Here is a 27,434-nt window from a genome sequence, read left to right on the forward strand (position 1 = left end):
TTAGTACCTCAGTTTTAGGATTAGCTAAATGCCACGGACTGTCAGACAAGATTCAAATTCAGACATGTCCCTTTAAATTTAAGCACAGTAAGCTGACGAGGAAACCAGTATTTTTGATAACCGAGGGAAAAAGTTAAAAGTAACCTCTCAAATATTCCTAACTTCCAAATCTGATAGCCTCAATTATTTGGAAAAACTTAGACAATTGAGGAGTGTCTAAGAAGTCTCTAAACATTAACTAGAGTTTATTTACAACCACGTTTCTAGACTTCACTTAGATCATTCATCCTGAGTTGTAGTATTCTACAAGTTAAAATTTCACAACAACTCTGGGAAAAGGACAATTTTATTCCCATTTAATAAATGAGAAAACTGAGGTTAAACGGACCCTCAGGAAGGGCTTCCCAGTTCACGGGGCCCCTGTGAAGAACAGTGTCCCAGAAACGAAGAGAAGACCCCTGAGAGGGGAATAAAAGGGATTAAAATCTGAAGGGACGTGGAGCAGATGACTCTTTGGGGGTTTTGGAAAGGAGAAGAGCAACACTTCTGTGTTTTCTAGAAGGCTAGCAGGTGGGCCTGGTGTGCTTTCGGCATCGGCACCACCTGCAAGGAAGGGGGCTAGGAGGCCAGCACGGCTCCTCTGGTGCCTGTCCAGCTTCTCTCGGGCAGGAAAGGAGACACAGACTTGAGGCAAATACTCTATTCAGAAACGACTCCCAATATTTACTGAGCACCCTTCTAAGCACGGCACTATGCTAAGTGTTTCGCCTATATTACGTCTGGGTCGTTACAAAATTTTTCAAAATAGTTAACACGTATCCGCCATTCTATAGACAGGGAAAGAGGTTTGGAAAGGATGCTGTGCCCAAGGTCACAGTTAGACAGGATTCAAACCCCCTTCACTGACCTAGTGGTTCCCAAGCTCGTATCCATGTCAGAATCATGTAGGAATTCCAACGACAATAATAACACAAATGCCTGGGCCTCACTGTACTGCCTCCACTCTGCACCCACCCCATTCACAGGAGAAGGTCCAGGAGCCTAGATGTTTCAAAAAGCCCTAAGCAGCTCCTGAAACAGCTGCAAAGCGCTAGTCCAAGGGACTGCACTGGCCGACACAGGTGTCTGTAGCCAGAGACTCTCCTTTATTGTGGCAAAGCTGGCTTTCCTCACAAGAGCAATCAACTAAAGCTCATCGTACTTTCCATTTTCCCAAAAAAGTTCAGCTTATTTGCCGTAAAAAATAAGAGACATCATTAAGGGCATACAGATATTCTCGGTCTTCACAATAAATTAAAAGGGGAAAAAGGGCATATAGAACTTTCTCATGTCAATATCTTAAATGGCTGAGAAACAAGGGGAAAGATATATTTCGGGAAGACAATGACTGTCTGTAACTTGCAGCAAAGACAGCGACAAAGGTTCTCTCCTGACCAAACTTAAGTCAGGCTCTTCTTCCAAGCCTCTTCTCAACTCGTCTTCCATCTGGGATTGTGTCCATCCCTGGGCTTGCAGCATCCAGGTTTAGCAAGAATTCTGCTAAGTCCTTTTAGAAAGCATCCTCAGCCTTGATATTTTATCACCTTGGTCTGTGTTTAGCAAGAATCACCACTTCCTCTCAGCAGTTTTCACCTCCTGACCTACACCTTGCTCCCTGAATACGAATCCCTCCCAGTCTGTGCTGTATTCAGACTCGAGCCCAGTTCTACACTGAGGCCTCTTTTTCCCTATAGCAACAATCCCAAAATAAAATCCACTTTTATCACTTTGACTACACTGGATGGCTCTGATTTTTCTTTAACAACATCAAAATCTAAACCCACCTAAAAGCGATAAGCAAAGCAATCAATACGTTAAAAATTTATACTCAGATCATGTCAACATTCAAATGTACCATAAATGGGGCAATGGGAAGCTTTCAGAGAGTCTGAATCCAATTCTCAGCAGCTACCCAAAGACAGTGACTAAGATCATATCCTTGCCTGCTGGGGTGGGGCCATGAAGAAAAAGAGCCGCCTGAATAGTATCGATAGGTTGGTGAGCTGGTAACATTCTCCAGGACAAGATTTTATCTGGGAAAAGACAGGAGAGGAGAGTAGACTTAAAATCATAGTTTTTACAAGCTTTCATATGCCCAAATATTAGCAGCAGCTCTTTTGGAATATAAGATTATAAATAATTCAGATTTTTTATTTAGAGCTTTTCTTAAATAAGTTGTTTTTCTTTCATTAACCTAGATTATTTTTATGAGAAAAGGGTTTTGACACCATATTTAAAAACAACCCTTTGGTGTTGATCACTGGATGTTATATGTAAGTGACGAATCACTAAACTCTACTCCTGAAAATATTACGCCACATGCTAGCTAACTAGAATTTAAATAAAAATCTGAAGGAAAAATAAAGAAAAATAAAAACAACCCTTTGGGATTTCTATTTTGAATCACTATTTTGATGATAACTTGATATGTTAATCCCCTACTCAATGACAGTTCATGGAATTTTGTAAGATCTAAGCACAACAGTGCAGAGACAGGTATAACTCTAAGACAGAAGCTCCATTAAAAGATTTTATAAGATCAATGTTCCGGCAATCAATTCCTATCATAATGTACTAGAGCTTTCATTTTATTTGAAAAATAATATACATAACATAAAAACTACTATGGATCTGCTTAGTACAAGATGTGCTAAGGATTCAGAAGTGGGTAAGTGCTCCAGACCGCTAGCCATGGAGACATACAGACCAGCTGTTCAGGTCACTGGACCTCACTGGATTTAGTCTACAACATCTTTCAACAGTAAACTAAGAAATATATGGCATAATAGCTACCAAGAAATGAAAGACACATGGACCCACATAAGATCTTTATCACAGGTCAGGGACAAAAAACCCAAAATAACAAATCATGACCATATCATATGGAATATATCAAACATCTCAAAATCTGAAAACAAAAAAAGATCAACACTGAAAAGATTAAATCATCACTACATCATTTTCTCTTTATATCCGTTCACAAAGCATGATTTCTTTCCCAAAAGGCATAAGTTTCTGTCACATTAGTTCCTCTCAAATCATTCTGACCGAGAGACAATAAAATCAAGAGGCACCTTGTCTAAGTTATATTAAAGGGAGAAAGAAAAGAATAACTCTCAGTAAGCAACATTACAACTATATTTTCGACTTTGCATTCAATTTTAAATTTATTCTCAGTTAACCTGGTCTTTCTTTCTCAGACCAATTAATGAAATCCTGTAGGATTTTGAAAATATGAGACAATTTCCGCAGTTTTACTGTTTCTGATACATCTTTCTCAATAACGTCAGAATTAAAGCACAGCAAAGAAACTGCCAAAACAATTTAGATAATCAAACTATTTCTCCTTTTGATATTCACATTCTTTAAGACTATCGTATCCTTAAAGGAACTGCATGGAAAGTAGGTGTTTTAGACCTTGTACTTCTCCTCACCAGATGAGCCACTATGGTGACATGGTGTGCACAGAGTTCAGCAGTCCCATACCTGTGATTTAAGAGAAGACAATCTTTATGAAATAATTCATACAATTATTCAGAAAAGCAAGGAGATGAACTTCTAAAAAGCACTAAATATTCTAACCTGCAATTTTATCCATGGCCAAGGAACAGCAAAACTACCTAGGCAACAGTTATCTATCGGCTTGAACCGCAGAAACAAAAATGGGAACCTAGTTCCTAATTCGTGCTATGCTATGAAATCAAACCATTTTGGGCAGCTGGTAAAGCGTTATTGAGACAGAAATTTTCTTTAAGCTTACATTATAACATCATTTACTCTCAGTTACTACTATAAATCAATCCAAAAACCAAAAAAATACATCGTACCGTGAAAGGAAGCACCATGTATCCATAGCTAACAAAGAGGTGATCAGATTAGCACTAAGCACAGCATTCAACAGAGCAACATCCTAATGAAAAACAGAAAGTTCATGATAAATTATTACTATTACATTTCTCAAAATAAAACAACAAAACGCCATCACAATCCAAGTAACAACAGATCCTCAATGGGAAGGTTCAACTCTCTAGTATCTGAAAGAACCTATAGCACCATTGCCTCAACGTTGATGAGCACCTACTGTATGTTAAGCATTATGCTGGGCTATGGAGATTCCAAAGTGATTTTAAATGTGTTTACTCAATCATTAGGATCCACAAAGATTCTAGTGCTAGATATTAACCACTGTAAAACATCCTAAAGGATACTGATCCTTATGTAAATCCTAAGAATTTCTTCCCCACAATTGTCTCAACATCTTTTCTAATTTAATTCCGTTAAAGAAAATCAACATTATGCCTAAGATCTACAGACTTGGTACTACAATCTACTACTTACTTCTCCTTCTCTTTATGGAACAGAATTAGGTAAAGTCCGAACATTTTTTCTCTTTTCACTCCATATTTCCGTATCTTGCCACCTAAAATGTTTTCTCAAATGTTCTGGCTGACCATTACATCTGAATACCACAGGGCTCTAGGATTACCACTTCCTAAGACACAACTGAATTATAGGGTGAAATGTGCAAAGTCAGAGAATGACATCTGAAAACATTAACTGTTCCTTTCTTCTGCATATAAATCAAAACTTCAGTGAAAAGAAAGTAGAGGGTAGTCTCAGTGTAGCCCAGCAGATAGCAAACTTACCAGCTCAGGAAACAGTGAGGGATGAAGGGAAGCGACAAATGTGCACAGATGAACACAAACATGCTGATACAAGGTGACAGCAACCTCCGCTTGCCCTTTACTCTTTACTCCTTGTAGGTGAACAGGGAGAGAGAGTTCACCAGAACACTGCTCAAAACTGTAGAAAATGGCTTTGAATAGAGATACCCTGCAGGGACATTGAGAGCACTGAACGTTATGAACATTTTAATAATTAGCAGGTATAATAATAATATGACATAAGGAGGGTTATTTTAGCAAAGCAAAATGTCTCAAGAGGTATGTATCAACAACAGTTTCCACTGTGTGTGAATACATAACCATAAAAACCAAATATAATCATTGTTTGACAAATTTCTTTTTTTTTTTTATAATGTTTATTTATTTTTGAGACAGAGAGAGACAGAGCATGAACAGGGGAGGGTCAGAGAGAGAGGGAGACACAGAATTTGAAACAGGCTCCAGGCTGAGCCGTCAGCACAGAGCCCAACGCGGGGTTTGAACTCACAGACCGCGAAATCATGACCTGAGCTGAAGTCGGACACTTAACCGACTGAGCCACCCAGGTGCCCCTGTTCGACAAATTTCTTAAAGGAAAAGAATTTTCTGTACCTTTTTTTCTTTTTTTTTCTAACCAAATGTTTATCGTAGTACTGAACTACACAAAGTCACAGACAAAAGTCATCAAAGAACCTGAAATTTAAATATGGATTAGATACTCTATATAAAATAGAAAATAGGTATAAGAAAGGGGTCATTCTGAGGCGCCTGGGTGGCTCAGTCAGGTATGCATCCGACTTCGGCTCAGGTCATGATCTTGTGGTTTGTGAGTTCGAGCCCCGTGTCAGACTCTGTGCTGACAGCTCAGAGCCTGGAGCCTGCTTCGGATTCTGTGTCTCCCTCTCTCTCTGCCCCTCCCTCACTCACACTCTGTCTCTTGCTCTCTCAAAAATATATAAACATTAAAATAAAAAGATAGAGGGGTCATTGTAAGATTGAAATGGTTTAAGAAATCTTCATAGAGGATTTAAATAACAAGTTAGAAATAGGCAAAATATAAACAGGCAGAGAAGACAAAGCACGAGGAAAAGGCAGGCAGGAGTAACCAGCATGACTAGAGCAAGCAAGCGACAGGACGAGCAGCAAAAATGGGTGATGGCGGCAGAATGCGATGGACTTAAGATGCAAAGCTAAGCGGTTCCGCCATCACGCTTTTGTTTTTGAGGAGAACAGGAGGCTCACAGTTGGGCGTCAGGGGGACTAACCGGGTGGGTGGCACGCGGCACGGGCTAGAGGAGAGGGCAGACATTACAGCAGGTATAACCCAGGGAGTAAGACTACTGCCTGGCGGTGGCAAGGGGGACAAATACGCGTGAAATCTCCCGGGAGGGAACTTACAGCACAGAGCATTCTGTTTCTCAGAGCTCAGTTTTAAATGTTAGTAAACGCATCTGCCCAATTACTCTCAGCGTTTATAACACTGAGTATTAGACAAAACCTTCTAAAACACTGCAAATATTTTTAGCATCTGTTACAGGTTTATATATTTTGAATCTATATTTATAAGTAGCAATATAGATGAGGTCTACACAGGAGTAATTAACTGGAAGACCTTAACTTCAAATTCATTCCCAATGGCGGACATTCGAAACCCTCTCTAGCATGACCGAACATCACCACCACCGTGTCAGCTACCTGGTTTTCGCTTCCAGGAGCTGGCGTTCTGTGCACCACAGGGCCTGCACATCCTCGGGCTGAGAGGGCAGCTTGTCCATGACGACAACCAGCAGAAGACACTGCGGGAACTGCAGTTCACATGGCAGCTCTCACACGTGATAAGAACACATTCGTTACGTTACAACCAATTGGTAAAAACATACTCTACGTAATTTCAACAGAAATCTGATCGTGATGTGTAAAGGAAGGTAGAGGCATAATTGTTTTCTTGGAACATATTTTTCACTTGAAAAAAAATAGAAGGAATTTTAAATAAAATTTTTAAAAGGGATGATTGATTATGTAAGGGAAATAACCCTATCTCTAACATGCAATTACTGAAGGGTTTAAAATTAAATGTTTTTTTTTTAACGTTTATTTTTGAGACAGAGAGAGACAGAGCATGAATGGGGGAGGGTCAGAGAGAGGGAGACACAGAATCTGAAACAGGCTCCAGGCTCTGAGCTGTCAGCACAGAGCCTGACACGGGACTTGAACTCATGGACCACGAGATCATGACCTGAGCTGAAGTCGGCCGCTTAACCGACTGAGCCACCCAGGCGCCCCTAAAATTAAATGTTTTGAAGCTTACCTAACTTACTATCCAAAACCACCTGCACGAAAGGTTGAAATGTGAGAAGCTGACTGATGAGCGGATCCAGTGTAACTAGGAAAGTCCCTGCTATTTCCTCCTGTTGTGCTTTAGAAATCCTGGCAGCATATAGGCTTGGAGGAAACTTGCTGGAAAGGCAGGGAAAAAAATGCATCCATTAATAGGTCTCTTCTAATTTTAGGTAGACATAAGTACTGTAAATTCATCTTCTAGCAGTGAAAATATAGAAAAAATAAGTAGCATGTATTTTATAACAAAATTCAAGGTACTAAATTGATACCACAATTGTATGAGGACCTCCAAACTAAGTAACATGACTATAATTCCACAAAATTAAGTTTTATAACCTTATAGAAATCTTTGGTATTGTTTTGATGCATTTTAATACCATTTTGACAGCAGTGCCCTTAAAAAAAAGACCATGAAAATATGAATTATCAAATAACCAGTAAAAACATTACATACAGAAAGGTATTTCTGATAAATACTGGCTTACACACTTCTATTAAAAGTTGTTTTAAAATAACGCAGAATGCTGAATTTACTAGGAAATAATGCTCAGAAACAAGGGCTTTGTGAGAATTAAATGGTATACTAGTCCTGAAGGAAGATGCAAAGACTTTTTCATGGAAGATGTTTCAGGAGGTACAGTTAAAACGAAACTTCAGCCAAACTTATGTGAAATAAGATGTGTATTCAGTACTTTCTGCCATGTTATTTTAATTGTGGCAAACTTGAGGGTACTTGAGAAAACCCTGTCTAGCAGGAGATGACAGCATTTGAAGGGATGCACTTAAGACACACATTTGAGGCCTTTGAAGTGTGAGGGAAAAAGCAACAGTCTGTCAATTATTAGTTGCTTGAGTTTGGCTCATTCATTTGACCTCCTTGAACCTCAGTTTCTTCATTTGTGGTGTTGACTCAGAGTGGCTGTGAAGATTAAATTATAAGTAAGGTGAAAGATATACATAAATAAAAGGTAATGAAACTCCACAGACTTGAACTATAGCTACTAAGCATCAAAGCAAGTACTTGTTTTTCAATCAAAAATTTTTTTAAATGTTTACTTATTTTGAGAGAGAGAGAGAGAGAGAGAGACAGAGAGAGAGAGATTGTAAGTAGGGGAGAGACAGAGAGAGAGGGAGACACAGAATCTGAAGCAGGCTCCAGGCTCTGAGCTGTCAGCACAGAGCCTGATGCGGGGCTTGAACTCACGAACTGCCTGACCTGAGCTGAAGTCGGATGCTTAACTGACTGAACCTCCCAAGTGCCCCTCAATCAAATGGTGTATTTTTAAATTGATTTATGTGACAGCTGTTTATTAAATGCCTGTGTATACGCTCCATGCACTGTTCCAGAAGCAGGTAACACAGTGGTAAACAGAACGTACCAGATCACTGCCTTTACAAAGTTCACATGCTAACGAAGGGGGGCAGTTAGCAAACAAGGAAGCAAGTAAATCCATAATATAACAAATATTAATCATTTGAAGGTTTGTACAGCAAAGTCCCATGATCTCCTTAATGTCTTATCACTCACTTTGACTATGGTATGGACGACAGACTAGAGGGAGGCAAGGGAGGAGGGAGACAGTGGGTGGGATGCTCTCCGTGGAAACCCAGGTAAGAAACAATAATGGGTGACATCAGATGTGAGCAGTTCTGGTGGTGAGAACTGGCTGGGTTCTGTATACATACATACTGAACCCATATACTAGGCATATCTATTTATACTGGAGGTGACACTGACAATTTGTTATTGGGCGAGACGTGGATATGAAAACAAGGAAAAGTGTCAGAGATGACCAGGTATTTCGGCCTAATGAGTTTGAAGAATGAAGTTGCCTGGGGACTGGCCACCCAGCTGAAGCTGAGAAGAGGACCTACTGAGAAGGCACAGCCATGAGGTCAGAAGAGAAGAGGGAGAGGTACCTACAAGCCAAAGGAAGGAAGTGCAAAAGGGAGGGTCAAGCGCTGTGAACAGGTTACATACGCAGAGGCTTAAAACTGACCACCAGATGTAGCAACGTGGCCGTCACTGACGAGCTTGACAAAAGCTGTTTTGGCGAAGTGGTGGCATGGACAGCCTGACTAGAATGGCCTCAAGAAAAAAGGTAGGACAGCAGTATAGACCGACAACTCCTGGGACTTTTGCTGTAAACAGAGGCAGAGAAACGGGAAGGCATTGGAGGAGGCTGTGGACTCGAGAGGTGTTGTTCTGTATTCTTACGATGTCGACCACGGGGAAAGTAACCGCATGCTGGTATCCAGATGAGAAAGGCCTAGTAGGAGGGAAGACTGGTGATGCAAGAGGGAAGGGAACAACTGCTAGAGAGAGACCCCTGAGCAGGCGAGTTCAGGGGACCAGCGCGTACAGGCCGGCCTTAGGCGGGCGCGGACACTCACTCACGGGTCAGCGACCACATGGACCGAGACACAGGCGCAACAGTCAATGAGCGGAGGAAGCCATGCCTTCTCAGTGACATACTCAGAAGACTAGAAAGCACTGCTGGACAAATGAGATGACAGAGTATCTTAATGTCAAACGGAGGGCTCTTTGGAGGGTCTGTCAATTTCACATGTCGCTCAGCCCCTATCTAAATAATACTTTTCTGGATTTCAACGTTTTCCCTCAGATGGAGTTAACTACTACACATCTTAAATCTCACAGAAGTTAAAATAAAAATTTACAACGATAAAGAACAATACATCCATGTATACAGAGACTTTTTTTTTTTTTGCCTTTAGTATTTATCACCATACCAATTATTCATCACTCGGGTACAAGATATTAGTTAAGAATAAGTAAAACTCACATGGAATCTATTCTTTAAAAGCTTCCACATCTAATTATTTTAAGCAAGCAGTTAAAAGTTTACTGAAACAGTAAAAAAAAAAAATTATTTTCATGTTTTATTTTAAATGGCATATGCTTGATCTCTGCACAGTTCAAATGGCACTGTTACATTTTAATGATCACATGGCATTCTTCTTACCTGTGTATCTGAAGATAAAGCTGGTGCAATGTGCAGCAAGAATCAGAGAGTAAAGGAAGAAATTCCTAAAATAAAACAACTCTATTCATTCTTTGAATGAGCTGTGGTTTTCTAATACACATCCCCTCACAAAGACATGCAAAATAAAATAAAATCCTGGATGTGCTGCATTAAAGAAAAAAAGAGGTTCTTGCACGAGGACAACAAGGAGGATGAGGCTAATCAGCACCTAATTTGCTGTTAAAACTGTCACTACAACCACAATTAGCAGAGATCGCTTCCTGAGAACCTACTAAGCGCTCAGTACACATGCAGCAAGTGACTTCATATCACTTTATTTAATTTTAGTCCTCTCAAAAATCTTAGATTCAATTCACAGAACAGAAAGCTAAAGCTAAAGTATCAAGTATCTCAGTCAAGTCTCACAGCTAAAAACCAGCATGGCTAGGATTCAAGCACAGTTGTGCAGCTCCATTATGGTTAGGCTACCTCTCAGGAAGTAAAATAAATAGTTCCTGGTGTAATATAGGGTACAGAAAAAAGCTGATTTTTCTTTTTTAAAAATTAAAAATTCCTGAGAGAAAAGAAATGATTAAAAACGGCATGACTGGGTGTAACTTTGCCTCCTACACACCAAGCAAATTATCCGATGGGTAACCACCCATCAAGTGCCATTGGTGCCAGGACCCTCCCACCACGGGCCCTGCCAGCTGCAGGGAGCCCAGGGTGCGAGCAGCCAACCGGGAAGCGGCACATGCCCAGACCAGCTCGGGCAGCACACCCAATAGGAGGGCAATGTGCTGGTAGTCTGTGTGCCTGCTCGGGAGTCCCAGCTACAATCAACAGTCACTGGAGACCCTCATCTTTTCCTCCAAAGACAGGAAGACAAAGGTAAAGACAAATTCTACACAGACAACCAACAGTTGTTTTTTTTTTAAATCACCAATATGTATTAGTGACGTTTCCTGGACCGGGTGCTATAACCATTTTCTGCTCTTCTCTCCAAATAATCTTCCTTGATAACTTACCTACTCCATCCAGATATCTTCAACTATCACTACTATCTTAAGGACTCCCAAATATGCAAGTCTAGTTTAAATTATTATACAGCTTTACAACTTTGAACATTTCAACTTTAATAATTAAAAAATTCAGAAATATAGTAAAAGTAATTTGTGAACAGTATTTAAAGCCAAATTGAATTATCTTCTGATAACTGACTTGTGCTTATAGAAGTAATTTTATTTGTATTTATACTTAAAGAACTGATTTTTCCAGAGAATTGAATAAAAATAGTAACGTGATGATGGTAGCAACTTAAATGATATAACAGGTGCTCAACATTTAATAACAGTATTTTTAAAAAACCTATAAAACATATTCTTCACAAAATAACTTCAACAGATTGATCTTTTGGCAGGAATGATAAAAACAGGACAATTTATAATTTATTATAGATTTCACATTTACACATTTAACAAAATAAGCCTTACCTTAGTATAGTGCAAAAGGGAGTTGGCAAAGAAGCGACACAATTTGAGTGTTTTCTGAAATAATCTAGAGTCAGCATTATCCTGTTCCAAAAAAGGAAAAAAGCATAATAAATAAGAAAAGAGTAAGAAATTAGCTAAGCTTGTAAATGAGACAGTATTTTCTAAGAAGATTTCTTAATAAACAGAGCATAAGCATTTTCCAAGTAAACATAACTCTCTGAATCGTTAGGAGCAACAGAAACATTAAATGATACAGACATTTCAAAAAATTAAACTCTACTGAAAATAAATTTTACTTTATAATAGCAAAAGGGGTGGTCATCCCTGGTTGATCTGAAAGTAAAAGAAATTTAACTACCTTATTATGTTTTGCTACATGGAGAGCAAACAGATGATCAAAAAAGTCTCCAACCAATAAAAGAATGATATATGAAAGAAAACAGATAAAAGACTCATGTCAGTTCAAAGAAAAGAAAATACAAGTTGCCAATAAACTAACATTGAAAGAATTCAATTTACAACCTAATTAGGTATCTTTTAAAGGGAAAGGGGGCGGGCTATTAGCAAACATAAAAAAGACTGATAATATCGAAAAGTTGCTGAAGAAGTGGGGTAACACCCACTTTATCGTTCATGGGAGCATAAAATACAGTCTTTGCATTGTTATTTTTAAAAGCTAAAGTATTGAATTCCCTTGACACAGTAGTAGTTCCACTTAGATCCTACAGAAATACCAGCTTGCATAGGGGCGCCTAAGGGGCTCAGCCAGTTGAGTGTCCAATTCTTGGTTTTGGTTGAGGTCATGATCCCAGAGTCATGGGATGGAGTTCTGTATCGGGCTCCACAATGAGCAGGGAGCCTGCTTAAGATTCATATTCTCTCTCTCTCTCTCTCTCTCTCTCTCTTTCTCTCTCAGGGCACCTGGGTGGCTCAGTCAGTTAAGCCTGACTCTTGGCTCAGGTCATGATCTCACGGTGTGAGTTCAAACCTGGTGTTGGGCTTTGCACTGACAGCGCGGCACCTGCCTGGGTTTCTCTCTTGCCCCTCCCTTGCTCCTGCTCTTTCTCTCTCTCTCAAAACGGATAAACAAAACAAAACAAGAATTAAAACACAACAACTCTCTCTTCCCCTGACATTTTCCCCCACTCAGGCTCTCTCTCTCAAAAAAAGAAAAAAGAAAACAGAAGAAATACATACTAGCTAGCACCGAAATGCAATGCAACATTTTTATATAGTGAAAACTGAAATAAACCAAGTATCCATCAACTAGAGAATGGGTAAATAAATTCAAGGTATTTTCATAAATAATTGCATAAAGCTATTAATAAAAGAATTGGGGGTGGGGCGCCTGGGTGGCTCAGTCAAGTAAAATGGCCAACTCTTGGTTTCAGCTCAGGTGATGATCTCCCAGGTCAGGAGTTCGAGTCCTGTGTAGGGCTCTACGCTAACAGTGCGGAGCCTGCTTGGGGTCCTCTCTCTCCCTCACTCTCTGCTCCACTCCCACTTGCTCTCTCTTAAAAATGAATTCATTAAAAAAAGAAAAGAATTGGGTAGATTTATCTTCACAGACATACAAAGCCCTGAGGTAATTAAGTAAAATATCAAGTTGCAAAACAATATGTATATAATCCTATTATTATTTTAAAATGCATTATAAAATGTTAATATTTGCTTCTTAACCCCACAAAAATAAATCAAAACTTTACCTACGGTTCTCTCTAGAAGATGAAAGTAGGATTTCACTTTCCACGTTAAATATTTCTGTAACATGTGAGGATTTTGTGAGTATATATTACATTTGTAAAATGATACAACAGTGGGTAATGCCAAGTTAGCTATGTGCTTGCAGGGGAGGTAGAGACTACGGAGTCATCCTGCCTGGATTGAAATCCTGGCCCTATCACAACTGCTACATACCCTGAGAAGGTTATTAAACCTCTCTATGAGGCTGCGATGTGTGGCTTATACCATAGTTTAAAGTGAGGTTTACACAGTGCCTGACACTTTGGGCAACTTAACTCAATAAACGTGGGTTGCTTTGTCACTCCAATGTGTAATACACAGTATAATCCAAAAAGCTTTAATCAGTACCATAAACTTAAGCCAAACAGATTCCTCATTGTCTTTAATTCTGAGAATAATTTCATATGAAATAGCATATACTAACTTTAATGTTAATCGATTACATTGGATTCCTTTCCAATACAGCAAAACCTTAAATAAACCAATCAAAACAGAAATGGATGATTCATTAATTAAATACAACCCTTCATTTTGACCTTTATTAAAAATATCTGGAAACAGTAAACAGTCCTCAGCAGAAATAGGTTAGATGAAAATTTACCTTCCTGATAATAACAAACATGAATTTTCTTAACAGAGTGCTATGAATCTACACTGACCTTATAATACACTTAATAAATCTTTTTTTTTAAGTTTTATTTAATTTGAGATATAGAGAGGGAAAGTGGGGGAGGGGCAGAGGGAGACAGAGATGGGGAGGGAGGGAGAGAGAGAAAAAGAGAGAGAATGAATCCCAAGCAGGCTCTGCACTATCAGCACAGAATCCAATGTGGGGCTCGAACTCACAAACCGTGAGATCACGACCTGAGCAGAAGTCAGACATTTAACTGACTGAGCCACCCAGTACCCCTACACTCAATGAGAAATCTTAAGCTTAAGGGCTTAAGTGTCTCTTGATTTTGGCTCAGGTCATGCTCTCAAGGTCGTTAAGACCGGGTGTGAGATGGAGCCCTGTGACATGCTCCACACGGAGTGTGGAGCCTGCTTGGGATTCTCTCTCCCCCTTTCTCTCTGCTCCTCCCCCAAAGTTGCACACACTCTCTCTCAAAATAAATAAACATTAAAAAAAGAAAAAGAAATGTTAACCTTAGATGTCATTCACAAGAAATCTTCCCTGACTTCATGACTGGATTCCTACCTTTACTCCCACAAGCCAACACCCAGTTCTCCAAAGATAATTATTCTATAATTACCTGTTTATTTTTCTCCTGCCCTAGACTATAAATTGTTGAAGGCAGAAAATCTAACTTACACAGAATAAGCACTCTGGAAATGCTTATGAAATGAATGGCCAGTGACACACTACTTATTATGTTTGCCTACTTTCAATTTTTCTTTCTCATTCAAGGAGACATTGTACAGATTTGGTTGAAGGATCTAGTTTTCCTTCACTACTAAGCATACTAGTTAAATATAAAGCTTTTATTCTGACATTTTCAAAAGTGACTGTACAACTGATTATCCCATCTCGATTTACTGAACAGTTCAAAACAAAAAGTTTGCATCCCAGTGTCAACGAAAAGGGGTGAAGATATAAGCAAGGAAGATCATTTTCAGTGTTTCAAAATACTGAGCATCCTTTCTTTAAATAAAACAAAAATACTAATAAAATCTAAATGCAGCGTGTAATAAAGTTAAGCATAGGCATATAGATATAAAAGTACACGTTTATTAACAACAAAACGAAAGGCAACCTACTGAATGGGAGAAGATAGTTGCAAATGATATAACCAATAAGGGGTTAATATCTAAAACACATAAAGAACTCCTACAACTCAACACCAAAAAAAACAAACAAACTGATTAAGAATGGGTAGAGGACCTGAATAGATAACTTTTCCAAAGACGACGTATAGATGATCAACAGGCACGTGAAAAGATGCTCAGCATCACACATCATCAGGAAAATGTAAATCAAAACCACAATGAGATATCATGTCACACCTGTCAGAAACGCTCGTATAAAAAAAAAAAAAAAAGAAAAGAAATAACAAGGGCTGGTGAAGATACAGAGAAAAGGGAATCCTCATGCACTGTTGGTGGGAACACAAACTGACCACAGTGTGTGTTGGTCAGAATGTAAATCAGTACAGACACTATGGAAAATAGTAGAGTGGTTCTTCAAAAAATTAAAAATAGAAGCCATACAATCAATTATTCCATGTCTGGGTTTTTGAAGAAAACAAAAATGTTAATTCAAAAAGATACATGCGCCCTTAGGTTTATAGCAGTATTATTTATAATAGCCCAGATATAGAAGGAACCTAAGTTTCCAACTACAGATGAATGGCTAAAGAAGATGTAGTATATAAATATATATACCACAGAATATTACCCCGCCACAAAAAAGAACGAAATTTTGCCCTTTGGGACAACATGGATGGACTAGAGAATATTATGCTAAGTGAAGTCACAGAAAGACAAACACCATATGATGTCCCTTATATGTGGAATCTAAAAAACAAAACAAACAAAATAAAACGGAAACAGGCTCATAAGTGTAAAGAACAAACTGGTGGTTGCCAGAGGTGGGGGTGGGGAGGGGGAGTAGGAGGATGCCCGAACAGGGTGAAGGTCAGTGGGAGGCACAGGCTTCCAGTTATGGAATGAAAAGTTATAGGGATGAAAGGTGCAGCCCAGGAAATATAATCAATGGCATTGTAATAACGCTGCATGGCAACAGATGGTAACTCTATTGTGCTGAGCACTTCATAATGTATACACAAATGTCAAGTCACTGTTGTACAGCTGAAACTAAACAGTAAGTCAACGATACTTCATTTAAAAATAAGGTATTTTATATTTACATATTTAGAGTAAGCCATATATTTATATGTAAAAAAGCATATTCTCTAAATACAAATTTTACAAGCATTATATAGACAAAAGTAGCATTTACAGTGGAAATTAAATTTATATTTAAGAGCTTTACAAATAAATTTCCTTATCTTTACAGAAAAACTAAATCATTTGTGGTTAAAAAACTGTATGTTAAAAAATCTAATATGGCATTCTCTTTTTGAACCTGTTCAAGACTTACCAGAAAATAAATATCAATCTTAGGAGCTGTTATAGGTTGAACTGTGTCCCCTAAAAAGATATGTTGGAGCTTAATCTCCAGTACCGAAGAATGTGACTTTACTTAGAAACAGGGTCATCACAGATAGAATCCGTTAAGATGAGGTTACACTGGAGTAGGTGTACCCTCAATTCTGAATGACTGGTGTCCTTACATGAAGATGAGGCGAAGACTCTGGGGGAGACCACCACATGACGATGGGAGGCGGAGCATGGAGTTCTACAGCTGCGAGCCAAGGAATGTCAGTGACACCAGAAACTAAGAGATGGAGCAGACCCTACCCTAGAGCCTTCCAGAGAACATGGTCCTCCTGCTATATCTCAGACTTCTCTCCTCGAGAACTATGGGAGAATAAATTCCTGCTGTTTCAAGGCACCCAGTTTGTGGTTTGTTATGGCAGCGCAGGGAACCTGATACAGGGACTGATACATCTGTATGCTTCCAAAAGTAGTATATTAGCTATTAAATCTGGTGGTTTTATTTTGATGTTTTTGAAAACGAAGTGAGAAAACTGCTTCAGGACTTTAATATAAATCGGTCAATTCCTCAATAAATATCAATAGTGAACAGCAGAGGGCGCTGCTGACCAAAACTATGAGTTCAAAACGGACAACCTACACAAACCATCTCAAAGCTCCCTTTCAGGCAGTGGGCAGTCAGTAGTGTTAGTCACTTTACCAGTCCCAAATTTTCACAAGGGAATACATGAAAATTTCCTTGGGCAGTTGGGAAAGTTTATAATTTAAATTTTTTAAAAAAAGTTTTTTTTTTTCATGTTTATTTATTTTTGAGAGAGACAGAGACAGAGCGTGAGCAGGGGAGGGGCAGAGAGAGAGGGAGACACAGAATCTGAAGCAGACTCCAGGCTCTGAGATGTCAGCACAGAGCCCAACGCAAGGCTTGAACTCACGGACCTTAAGATCATGAACTGAGCCACCCAAGCGCTCCATATAACTTAAATTCTTTGATTTCTATATACAAGCCGTTTCTAACAAGCTGAACTTAAATACTTTGTGTACAAAGAGCCACCCTAGTCAGGCCTCAGGACTTCTTTTCTCTTCCACTATACTGTTGCTTGGGCTCTCCCTGTCTCTCTCCTGTCCCGCAATCTCTATTACTTTCCCAGCACTAGCTGGAGAGTCTGTGGGGTCAAGTTAAGCAAGAAGGAAACTGGGAAAAGAGAAGGTTGGGGTTGAGGATAAAGGTGGAGAAGAAAACAGCCTTCCTGCTACTGACACAAGATACCCAACCAAATGTCTCCTCCTCACAGGAAGGTGAGGGGAATTGGCAAGGGCACTAGAAGGGCAGAAGTGGGGATGGAAAACAACAGGGGAAAACAGATGTAAGGGGAGAACAGATAAGAGAAAGAGAAGCAAGAAGGAAAAGGTTAGCCCCTTCCTAAAGCCACTCCTCAGTTCGTTCTTACCAACTTCAGTTTCAAACTCCCATCCTCCCCTAGGGTCTGTCTTTCCAGATCATCTCTGCCCCAGGAATTGCAACCAGTGCTTAGGAAAGGGATGAATCCTTACATGCCCACCCGCCTGAAGGCAAGGCAGGAAGGAGCACAGGTACAAAGGAATTGCCTGTATCAGTTAGCAAGTCCACAGCAGGAAAGGAGGTTACGGTTACTTTAAGGAAGAAATATTTAACTCATTTTCCCACTGAAGTTATTACATACAACTCTCAGGTCCTGACCACTATCAGTCCTATAATTTAGGGTCATTATGAGTTAAATAAAATTTAAAGGGCTAGTCTGAGAACAAAAGGCACTATGTATAAATCGATTTAGGAAAATGAACTATAATTCCCAATAAGCTTATTACAAATTTTTAGAGTACAGTATGTTTCATGAATGGGATGCCCATTCAACGCTGTGACTTTCTGAAATCAAAATAAACGTCTGAAAACACCGATACATACATATGCCCAGGAAAGTTATATATCACATCATTACAGGTTGCGATGGATTGGTGAAAAAAAGGCTGACTGTGGCTGTATCAAGACGACCTTAAGTGAACACAGGACTAAGGAGTTAGATTTTTGTCCGAGGGTAGAAAAGAATCAAAGGATTCTGAGGGGAGTGCCTCAACCCACCAGTCATTATGTATAAAGGGAACAACTAGTCTCTAGAGGGAATAAGAGCTGGCAGAGTCTAATGCAATGTTTGGGGTGAAAAGTAATCACGGGCTGTAAATAATCCTAGATTGAAAAAAACAAAAACAAAATAAGTGAAAATCCTTTAAGGTAAACCGATCCATAGATTCAAGTGAGATTTAGTTAACTGCCAAAGGAAAAAAGAAGTACTGTTCAACGTGCTGTTTAGACACTATTTTACCTGTGCATCTGACTGGGTCATCTGCTCAGCTAACTGTAAACACGAATGGAAGGAGAAAAGAATGTCTTCACACAAGCTGGTAACTATATCTTTGTGTTTCAGCTGACTCTTTATAACCGACTGGTGCTTAAGGCTCTGCCTAAATGAATAAAAAGAAACAATCGCAAGTAATACATCAAGTAACACAGGACCATAGAAATAGGACTTGAGGGGCACCCGGGTGGCTCAGTTGGTTGAGCGTCCGACTTCAGCTCAGGTCATGATCTCACGGTTTCTGAGTTCGAGCCCCGCGTCGGACTCTGTGCTGACAGCTCGGAGCCTGGAGCCTGCTTCGGATTGTGGGTCTCCCCCTCTCTCTGCCCCTCCCATGCTCATGCTCTCTGTCTCTCAATAATAAACGTGAAAAAATTAAAAAAAAAAAAAAAAAAAAAAAGAACTAGGACTTGAAGTAACATGTAAAAATCACAATGGATCATATATATATTAGACATGGCATAATTAAGATATGCTGATGCTACTTCTGAAGGTGTCATGTTAGCTTAGTAAGTGGCTATTTTTTTATTGCTCCTTATAAAATGTTAATTGAATTTAATGCTCCAGATATTCTGCTAGGCCCTGGGGATGGAGAAGTGAATGAAAACACAATCTCTGCCCTGCCTGCATGGAACTTCTGGTCTAGCACAAGAGAGAACATCACATAATTTTAAGAATAATTACAGTTGTGATAAATGCTGAGATAGAAAAGTCCAGGGTGCTACAAAAAAGAGACCTGAAATAACTTATTCTCAGGGTGAGAATATCAAAGTTATCTTGAGGATGTAACGCTGAAGCTGCGAACTGAAAAGATAAGCAGGAGTCAGCTAGGTGTGGACTATGGGAGAGGAACATCCCAGGCAGAGGGAAAGAGCATGAGGAGGCTCCAGGATTGGAGAGTTTGGTATGTTTGAGGAAGTAAGAGCAGGGAGAGAGCAGCAGAGATGAGCTGGTGAAGAAGGCAGAGGCTGGAGAGGATGAAGTTGTATCTCTTAGTAAACTGGGATGGATTTTAAGCAGTAGAGTGACATGATCTAATTTACATTTTCAAAAGATCAGACTGAACACTGGCTAGCAAATGAATTGGAAGGGTCCAGGAGTAGAAAATATTTGATAATGATGATAATGTGGTAGTTCATTAGGCACCTGCTACGTGCCATGCAGAGTTGTAAGCATTTCATATCGATACACTCAAATTAACTCTCACTATAAACCCACCAAGAAGGTGCTATTGTTATTACTCCCATTTTCATATAAGCAAACTAAGGCTCAGAGAAGTTAACCATCTTGTCCGAGTGCTCAGGAAGAGGAAGTGATTTCAGAATGGATTCAAACACATGCAGTATGGGCTCTGGGTTGACACTTTTAACCACTGCACCTTTACTTGTTGGCAAATTAGTAACCTCCTGGTGGTGCAAGAGAAGTATCTAAGACCTAAAAATACTACACTGGCCTTTAATGTTTTATGCGTGTGTATAAAGTAGAGATTCTTAGCCATTTTACATCTCAAGTCTACCTCTTCCCACCCCCGAGAATCTGATGGGTACTCTCCCTGGTAACCCTTCGTAACACTCTAGCTAAAATTACTTTATAAGTGAAATTAAACTTCAACAACTCAAAGGCATATAACAAAGGGATTATATTTAGCTCTAATTATGACTATTTATCTAAGCCTGGAAACAAAACACTTGATGGGTTAAATTACAGGAGCAGTAGTCAAGTGGTTAAGGCCCACGGCCCATTATTTCAGAAGTACTAGTAACAAAGTCTAAATATTTTTTTAATTTTAGAAGTAGCAGAGTGGATAAGTCCAATTTGGTGTGGAAGCTACATGTACAATATGTGAATTATCAGACAGCAGCGCCAGTAAACATTATTTATACATACCCATACAAAAATGTTTTAAAATGCAATCTACAAAAACTTACAAATAATTAAGAATTGGAATATAGAAAATACATTACAAAAAGTAAAAGCAAAGAAAAACAACTTACTTAATTATAAACTTCCAAGTATTAGCATGAAATGCATGGTCCATGCTGGAAATAACAGAGCAGATATCCAACAATGAATGAATAACTACAAAAAAAAGATAACAGAACTCTTAGGACATTCAAATGTCATATGGGGTGAGTTTGCCCTCTATTTAAACATATCTACCGAAGAATTTTGACATCTGTTAAATTAGGTAATGCAATTAGAAAAAAAATGGTTCAGAATCATTATTAAAAATAAGTATCACACTTTTGATTTATTGTTTTTATAAATACAGAAAATTAATTTTTGACATTTACACCTACCTAAATAAAACTAAATGATCTAAATAAAACTAAAATGTTCGGTGGAATAAAAGTTGTGCCCTATTATGACTGAAATATTCTATAGATATTCTAATCCAAAATGACAAAATAAGCTGCAAAGGAAAGAACTCCCAACAAGGAAGAATGAAAGTAAATCTGCACAGTGTTTAAGGAAAGCTTCTACTCTTCCATTTTATTTGTAAAAATGGCCAGTAACTTCCCCTTCTGTGTCCACACTCTTGGGCAGTTTCCTTCTACACTGATCTGGGGCTTAGCCACATGACTTGCTTTGTTCAACAGGATAATAACTATAAGGACAGCAAAGACTTAAAAAGTGCTTGCACACTGGGGCTTATTCTCTCTTGATGACCGAGCCTGGACTGGTCTCCTGGACGATGTGCCACACAGGGCTGGCTCGGTGCTTCTGCCTCTGCCAAAAGCCAGATACGTGTGAGGTCACTGACCACAAAAACACAAGTGAGACAGGTGCACCATGTGGAGCAGAGAAAGCTGTCCAAGCTGAACCCAGTCTAAACTGCTGACTCACAGAACCGTGAATAAATAAAGCAGTAGCTGTTTTAATCCACTAGATTTGGGGGTGGTCTGTTACAGACCAAGAGGTACTCCTGACATACTGCACAAAACCAACTTATCTCTTTATGCTGAAGCTATGTATGCAATCTTTGCCCTGATATTGCTGTTTTTCAAACTCTGGGTGGTAGAATTATGAGGTAGCAATCAGCAATTCTTTAAAAATGAAACATGTAAAACAGGTTATTATTTTATGTATAATAAATGAACATGCATACATACACATTTAGAAACATGTACATATATATGTAACTAGATGTGTTCTGGGAAGAAATGCAAACTTCATTTCCTACTGTGCTAATGCTTTAAACACTCTAAAAACTACTGCCTCAAAATCTAAATTATTTTACAAGGTATACAGTTGCACAACTTTCTTGGAAAAATCATGTATGGCGAACACTGACAATACACAAATCTATGTTAAGGCATCACATAGCAATTTTATAAGTTCTAAAAGTTAGAAGACTAAAAACTTATCAGGTAGTACTTAATTTTTTTTATACATAATAAGATACCATGAATCATTTGAAACAACGTTGGGTCCAGTAACTGAATGTATATGCAATTTAGTCAATATATGTCATATACTAAGTAGGAAGTTTTCTTCACTTACCTATCACCATATTCAAAATATCATCATTGTCATCTAATAAAGGGTCCATGCAAACCATATCCAGTAGTTCCATTAGCTGCTTTTGAAGAGAATAGGCCTCCTTGAAAAGGGCCTGGAGAAGGTCTGAAACTAGGTGTAAATGCCCAGAATAGACAGATTCGCTATCCTGATCACAAATAAAAATAAAAGAAACGGCAAATCATGAAAAGCTCAAGAGCCAAATTTACTTTAACTCATTCTATCAGAGCTCATAACTTTAGTGCTTTTTACTGAACCACGTATTTATTCATTAAACAAATGACCATTCATTATGAACAGTGTACTTCAAGAGATGCAGGCACATACAAAATAGGATTTTTTTTTAGACATTTATTCATTTTTGAGAGAGTGCAAGCGAGGGAGGGGCAGAGAGAGAGGGAGACACAGAATCCGAAGCAGGCTCCAGGCTCTGAGCTGTCAGCACAGTCCGACGCAGGGCTCCAACTCATGGATCGCGAGATCATGACCTGAGCTGAAGTCGGACGCTTAACCAACTGAACCACCCAGGTGCCCCTAGAATAGGATTTCTGACTTCTGAGACCTTGCAAATATAAAAAAAACTAAAAGGGAGATACACAACATTCGGTCAGGTGCAGACTTTTAGCCCTGTCACCAAAGAGAAGTGTTAAACTAGTGATTTTTATTCACCGAACCATACCAGTATCAAAACTGCCTGAGACCCACAAATTGTAGGCCAGCTTTGGTGCTTTAAAGCTGCCTCAGGAATGTAGAGATGGACTGAAAAAGGGCTGGTGTCCTTTCAGAGGCACCCAATCATTAAGGAACTCATCTCATCCACCAATGCCATGACACAACAATTTCGGGATTCCTGTGATTCAACACAAATCCATCTCTCTTCTTTCTTTATAGTAAGGAAATAGAATAAAACAACAAACATAAAACCGCAAAAGCCCATTTTTAATCACTTCCTTATAACCACTTATTTTGAAGCAAATATTTACATACGGGCATACTTCAGAAATATTGCAGGTTCAGTTCCAAACTACTGCAATAAAATGAGTTAAATAAAGTTTTTGGTTTCCCAGTGGATATAAAAATTATGTTTACACTACACTGTAGTCTATTAAGTGCGAAATAGCATTATGTCCAAAAAAACAATGTATGTACCTTAATCAAAAATTATTTATTGCTAAAAAATGCTAACCATCATCAGAGCTTTCAGCAAGTTATAATCACTAATCACAGATCACCATAACAAATATAATAATGAAAATGTTTGAAATATTGGAAAAATTACCAGAATGTGACACAGAGACACGAAACAAGCAAATGTTGGAAAAATGGCACCAACAGACTGGCTAAACATAGGGTTGTCACAAGCCTCCAATTTGCAAAAATGCGCACTATTTGCAACGTGCAATAAAACAAAGTATGCCTGTTCGTGGTTCTTTGTTCTATGGAAAAGTTTATTCCAATAATATAGGCTAATATGTAAAATCTTATGTACAAACACTATTTTCTTCAGCCCTTTTGCCTGTGGATTCTAGGCCATTTAAAGTACACTTACACTCATTACTCACCTTACAATGTACAAATGTACTTTTGATTACATGTAGGACTGAGGAAGGAAGACTATGAATATTTTCTAGAATGATGGACTCCTGTGTGGCACAGATATGCTGAACACATCCTGTAAGAGCTGCTAAGAGCTGCACCATTGTCTGGAAATAAGGGAAGAGGTTTCATTCAGTTACGTTTTTGTGCACAAACATATAAAGGTATCAGATGATACGCTGGGTACTAGGGATACAGCAGTGAACACAATGGACACTCTGTTCCTTCTTTCATTGAACTTCAATCTATCAGAACTACGTTATCGGGACAACTAGCTAGCCATTTGGTTAAAAAACAAAAGTTGGAATACTAACCCACACATCAAAGCATATGGTAGGTGTTCTCCATATACACTTGGAAATTACAGGTAGGTCATGCTATCTTGATTATTTGCTGTCTTATACACGTTTGATGTTTACTCAGCATGAAACTGTATTAAAAAATTCAACATTTATTTTTTTGCATTCGTATCTTTAATTCTATAAGTTTAATTCCAGCACTGGACCACTACACAAAGGATATATCACTTAATTAATATCAGTACAAAAATTCTTATACTGTTTAAGCTCCTCCTCTATACCCTTTCTAATATATTTGACATACTTGTAAAATATTCCTTAGAGTGGTCTGGATTTCTAAATTATGGCTTGACAGTCCTCTGGCTTGACTGGTTAACTCGTACAACATGTCATCGAATGATTTCACAGTCTGTGAAAACAAAGCACATTATAAATAGGAGTAACAGAAAACACAAGAAAGGGAAAGACATAGTTTTAAAGTGAAAAAAATGACAGGCAATTTTTCATTACTAACAGCCATGGGATATTATCTAGCTTAACAACTGCACTTATTAAAGTAAAAATATATGTTTTTATATATATAAAGTATTCATATGATATAATCTCTCTAAAAAAGCCTCAGACAGAAATTTATTTGCTTTCCATTTCTGTGGTTTGAATCCATTTAATAACATCCATTAAAGGTAAGTGCTCCTCTACACGGTAAAAGTTGATGGTCTTAACCAATCAACACTCATATGGGTATTTACAAGGGTATTTTCTGCTAGTGATGATGAATTGGTGAACTACTTGTTCACTTGTATTCTAACCAGTTCCTCTTTTTGAGCAACTCAAAATACCATTCCTGGGTTAGGGCTACAGTACGTGACCTCAGAACTAAGTTTTTTGGTCTGTGAGAAGTTAGCTATCCTAAGATCTTAATACTCACAATTTAAATGGTCCAAACATTGCAAGAATAACAACACAATGTAATTAAAGAGGATGTTATTTCCCAAAGGCAAGTTAACACTCAACATCCTTATTTTAATCTATATAACAGCTGGATCTTTTTCTGGTGGCCAAGAACAAATTCTAAGAAACTTTTAGATAGAGAACAATCAAGTGAATATGAGTAACAGGAATTTTGATGATTATCTGCTTCAAAGGTAAATTTAGAAAACCATTCTAATAAGAGATAAGGTATCATTCAAAAAATGTTTAATTTTGGAACCAAAATACCTTTAATTTCCTAAGTTAAAAAAAAAGAAAATTGCCTGTGCTTTTCAAAGAAAAAGTATACTATATCTATATCTATATCTATATCTAAAAGGTAATAATGTAGATGGTGAACTTGGTGTTTTCTCTTGGTTATTCTAAGCCTTCCTGAATAAAATTTGGCTCCATTTTTCTAGGCAATAAAATTTAACAATTATTAATAAACTCTACAGAGAAGATACTTAGCTAACTTCATCATTCATCTCCAAATTTTCACAGAATAGCTTTTTTATTTTTTGACCTGCACACAATAAAGCAGCTTCATTCATAATTGCCCAAAGTTGGAAGCACCCAAGATGACTTTTAATATGTGAATGAATAAACAACCCGAGGTACATGCAGGCAATGTAGGCTATCTTGCATTCTGTCGAACACAACTGCAATCTGGCCTCGTGATATTTTAGGAATATTCTCGTTTATTTCAGAGTAAGCGTGTTTTTGGAGCCTCAGATCAACATCCATTTTCCGGCCATCGGTCCTCAAGTTAAACTGTTGGCACCAGCTCCGCAATGTGTCCCAACATACTTTATTAACCGGAGACAAACTGGTTGGCAAGGGAAGGATCGATGTATTACAACAGCTATGTTTTGGATAAGGCTTGAATTGTTCACTCATTTGAGGATGACAAACTTTATCGTTTGTCCCAGGCACCTCCATGACAACTTCTGAGGTTGAAGAAACACTTGGCTCCATTTGATGTTCTTCCTTAGGTTCCTCATTAACTGGAACCAACGTGAGCACCACAGTTTCTCCCTCTAATGCCTCCTCAGATATATTCTGCTCGTTGTTTTCATAAATTGAGTATGCCATTTCCAGGGATACTCGGGGAAGGCCTCACTGAATAGCTTTAAAATACAAGAGTGTTTAAAGTAGCTACAAATAATATAAATTCAATTAATGAAAGATCTATACTATTTGAAAATATAAGTTTTTAATCACCTAATGATCACCCTAACACCATGTTCTCACAGGAGATCTATTTCTTACTACCTTATTTGTATTTCAAATATGTGTGATACGTTTGGAAAAATGGAGCCACAGTTAAAAATTATCTAAAATTGAGACTAGATATAAACAGCCTTTATAACATGTACATTGATTAAAATAATAATAGTACTATACCTTTGGCAACACTTGTGAGAAGAAAGTCTGTTCCAATGTCAGGTGGTTCATATGAGGTAAAAACATTTCCACGATAATTTTTAGAATTTCTATAAAGTGAAATAGCAACATATTTTGTAAGAAAATTAAGTTGTATCAGCCAACAAAGATCACTGCTCCTTCCCCAAATCCAAGAATCTGTAAGTACTACTAATCCAGAACTTTGTACAGTTTCAAAATGCCACATTCTATGTAGAGAAACTATTAAGTAGCTGAAATAATAACACAAAAACAAAAACTCAAAAAAACAAAAAAACAACCCTGTATGTCCAGCCACTGAGGACCACTTAATGGATGTGCGTACATCTACTGAATAGGATTTGGTATCTTTAAATTATTAAAAATAAATAAATAAAATTATTATTAGAGATCATTTGAAACCATAAAAAAAAATTCACAATACTTTAAGGTTAAGTGAAAAGTTTCCAAAATAGTATAATCCCAATCTTAATACATATAAACATGAATAATAGATAGCCTGGGAAGAATATACAGAACCAAGATGAGAACGTTCTATACCAAAATCTTATTGACCACTTTAAATTAATGGGTGTTCCATTATCTTTTCTGTTTTCATGCATGTTTCAAATTTTCTACAATGAATAACTCTTATACTCAGGATGAAAAGTAATTATTACTTTAAAAAATTAAACCCAACAGGCTACATAGATTGAAAATTATAAATATTCCACAACCAAGTGAAATGTAAATAAGCTAACTCAAAATATATGAGTAAACTGTGGAGTCTAGACTTTAATTCATCCCTTCTCCCAGCTAAATAAGTAAATAAGCCAACTAAGATTAAGAACAGAGATGAAGATGAGAAAGTCAC

At 38.1% G+C, this 27,434-nt stretch overlaps 1 protein-coding gene across 1 annotated transcript in view; it reads right to left on the minus strand.

Annotated features, from left to right (window-relative positions):
* Positions 1-27,434, minus strand: part of FIRRM (FIGNL1 interacting regulator of recombination and mitosis) — a 44,792-nt gene that overhangs the window by 14,112 nt on the left and 3,246 nt on the right. The window contains exons 3-16 of the mRNA XM_053909308.1: positions 26,564-26,652; positions 24,492-24,596; positions 23,855-23,995; positions 22,275-22,440; positions 20,765-20,849; positions 18,738-18,876; positions 11,521-11,601; positions 10,028-10,092; positions 7,012-7,160; positions 6,399-6,528; positions 4,686-4,872; positions 3,867-3,949; positions 3,474-3,525; positions 1,983-2,072 (exon numbers count right to left, since the gene is read on the minus strand). Coding sequence (XP_053765283.1) covers positions 1,983-2,072; positions 3,474-3,525; positions 3,867-3,949; positions 4,686-4,872; positions 6,399-6,528; positions 7,012-7,160; positions 10,028-10,092; positions 11,521-11,601; positions 18,738-18,876; positions 20,765-20,849; positions 22,275-22,440; positions 23,855-23,995; positions 24,492-24,596; positions 26,564-26,652 — 1,562 coding nt within the window. The remainder of the gene's footprint in view (positions 1-1,982; positions 2,073-3,473; positions 3,526-3,866; positions 3,950-4,685; positions 4,873-6,398; positions 6,529-7,011; positions 7,161-10,027; positions 10,093-11,520; positions 11,602-18,737; positions 18,877-20,764; positions 20,850-22,274; positions 22,441-23,854; positions 23,996-24,491; positions 24,597-26,563; positions 26,653-27,434) is intronic.

Source organism: Panthera pardus, unplaced genomic scaffold, assembly GCF_024362965.1.
Source record: "Panthera pardus isolate Hobbes unplaced genomic scaffold, ASM2436296v1 HiC_scaffold_21, whole genome shotgun sequence".
NCBI classification, from domain to species: Eukaryota; Metazoa; Chordata; class Mammalia; order Carnivora; family Felidae; genus Panthera; species Panthera pardus.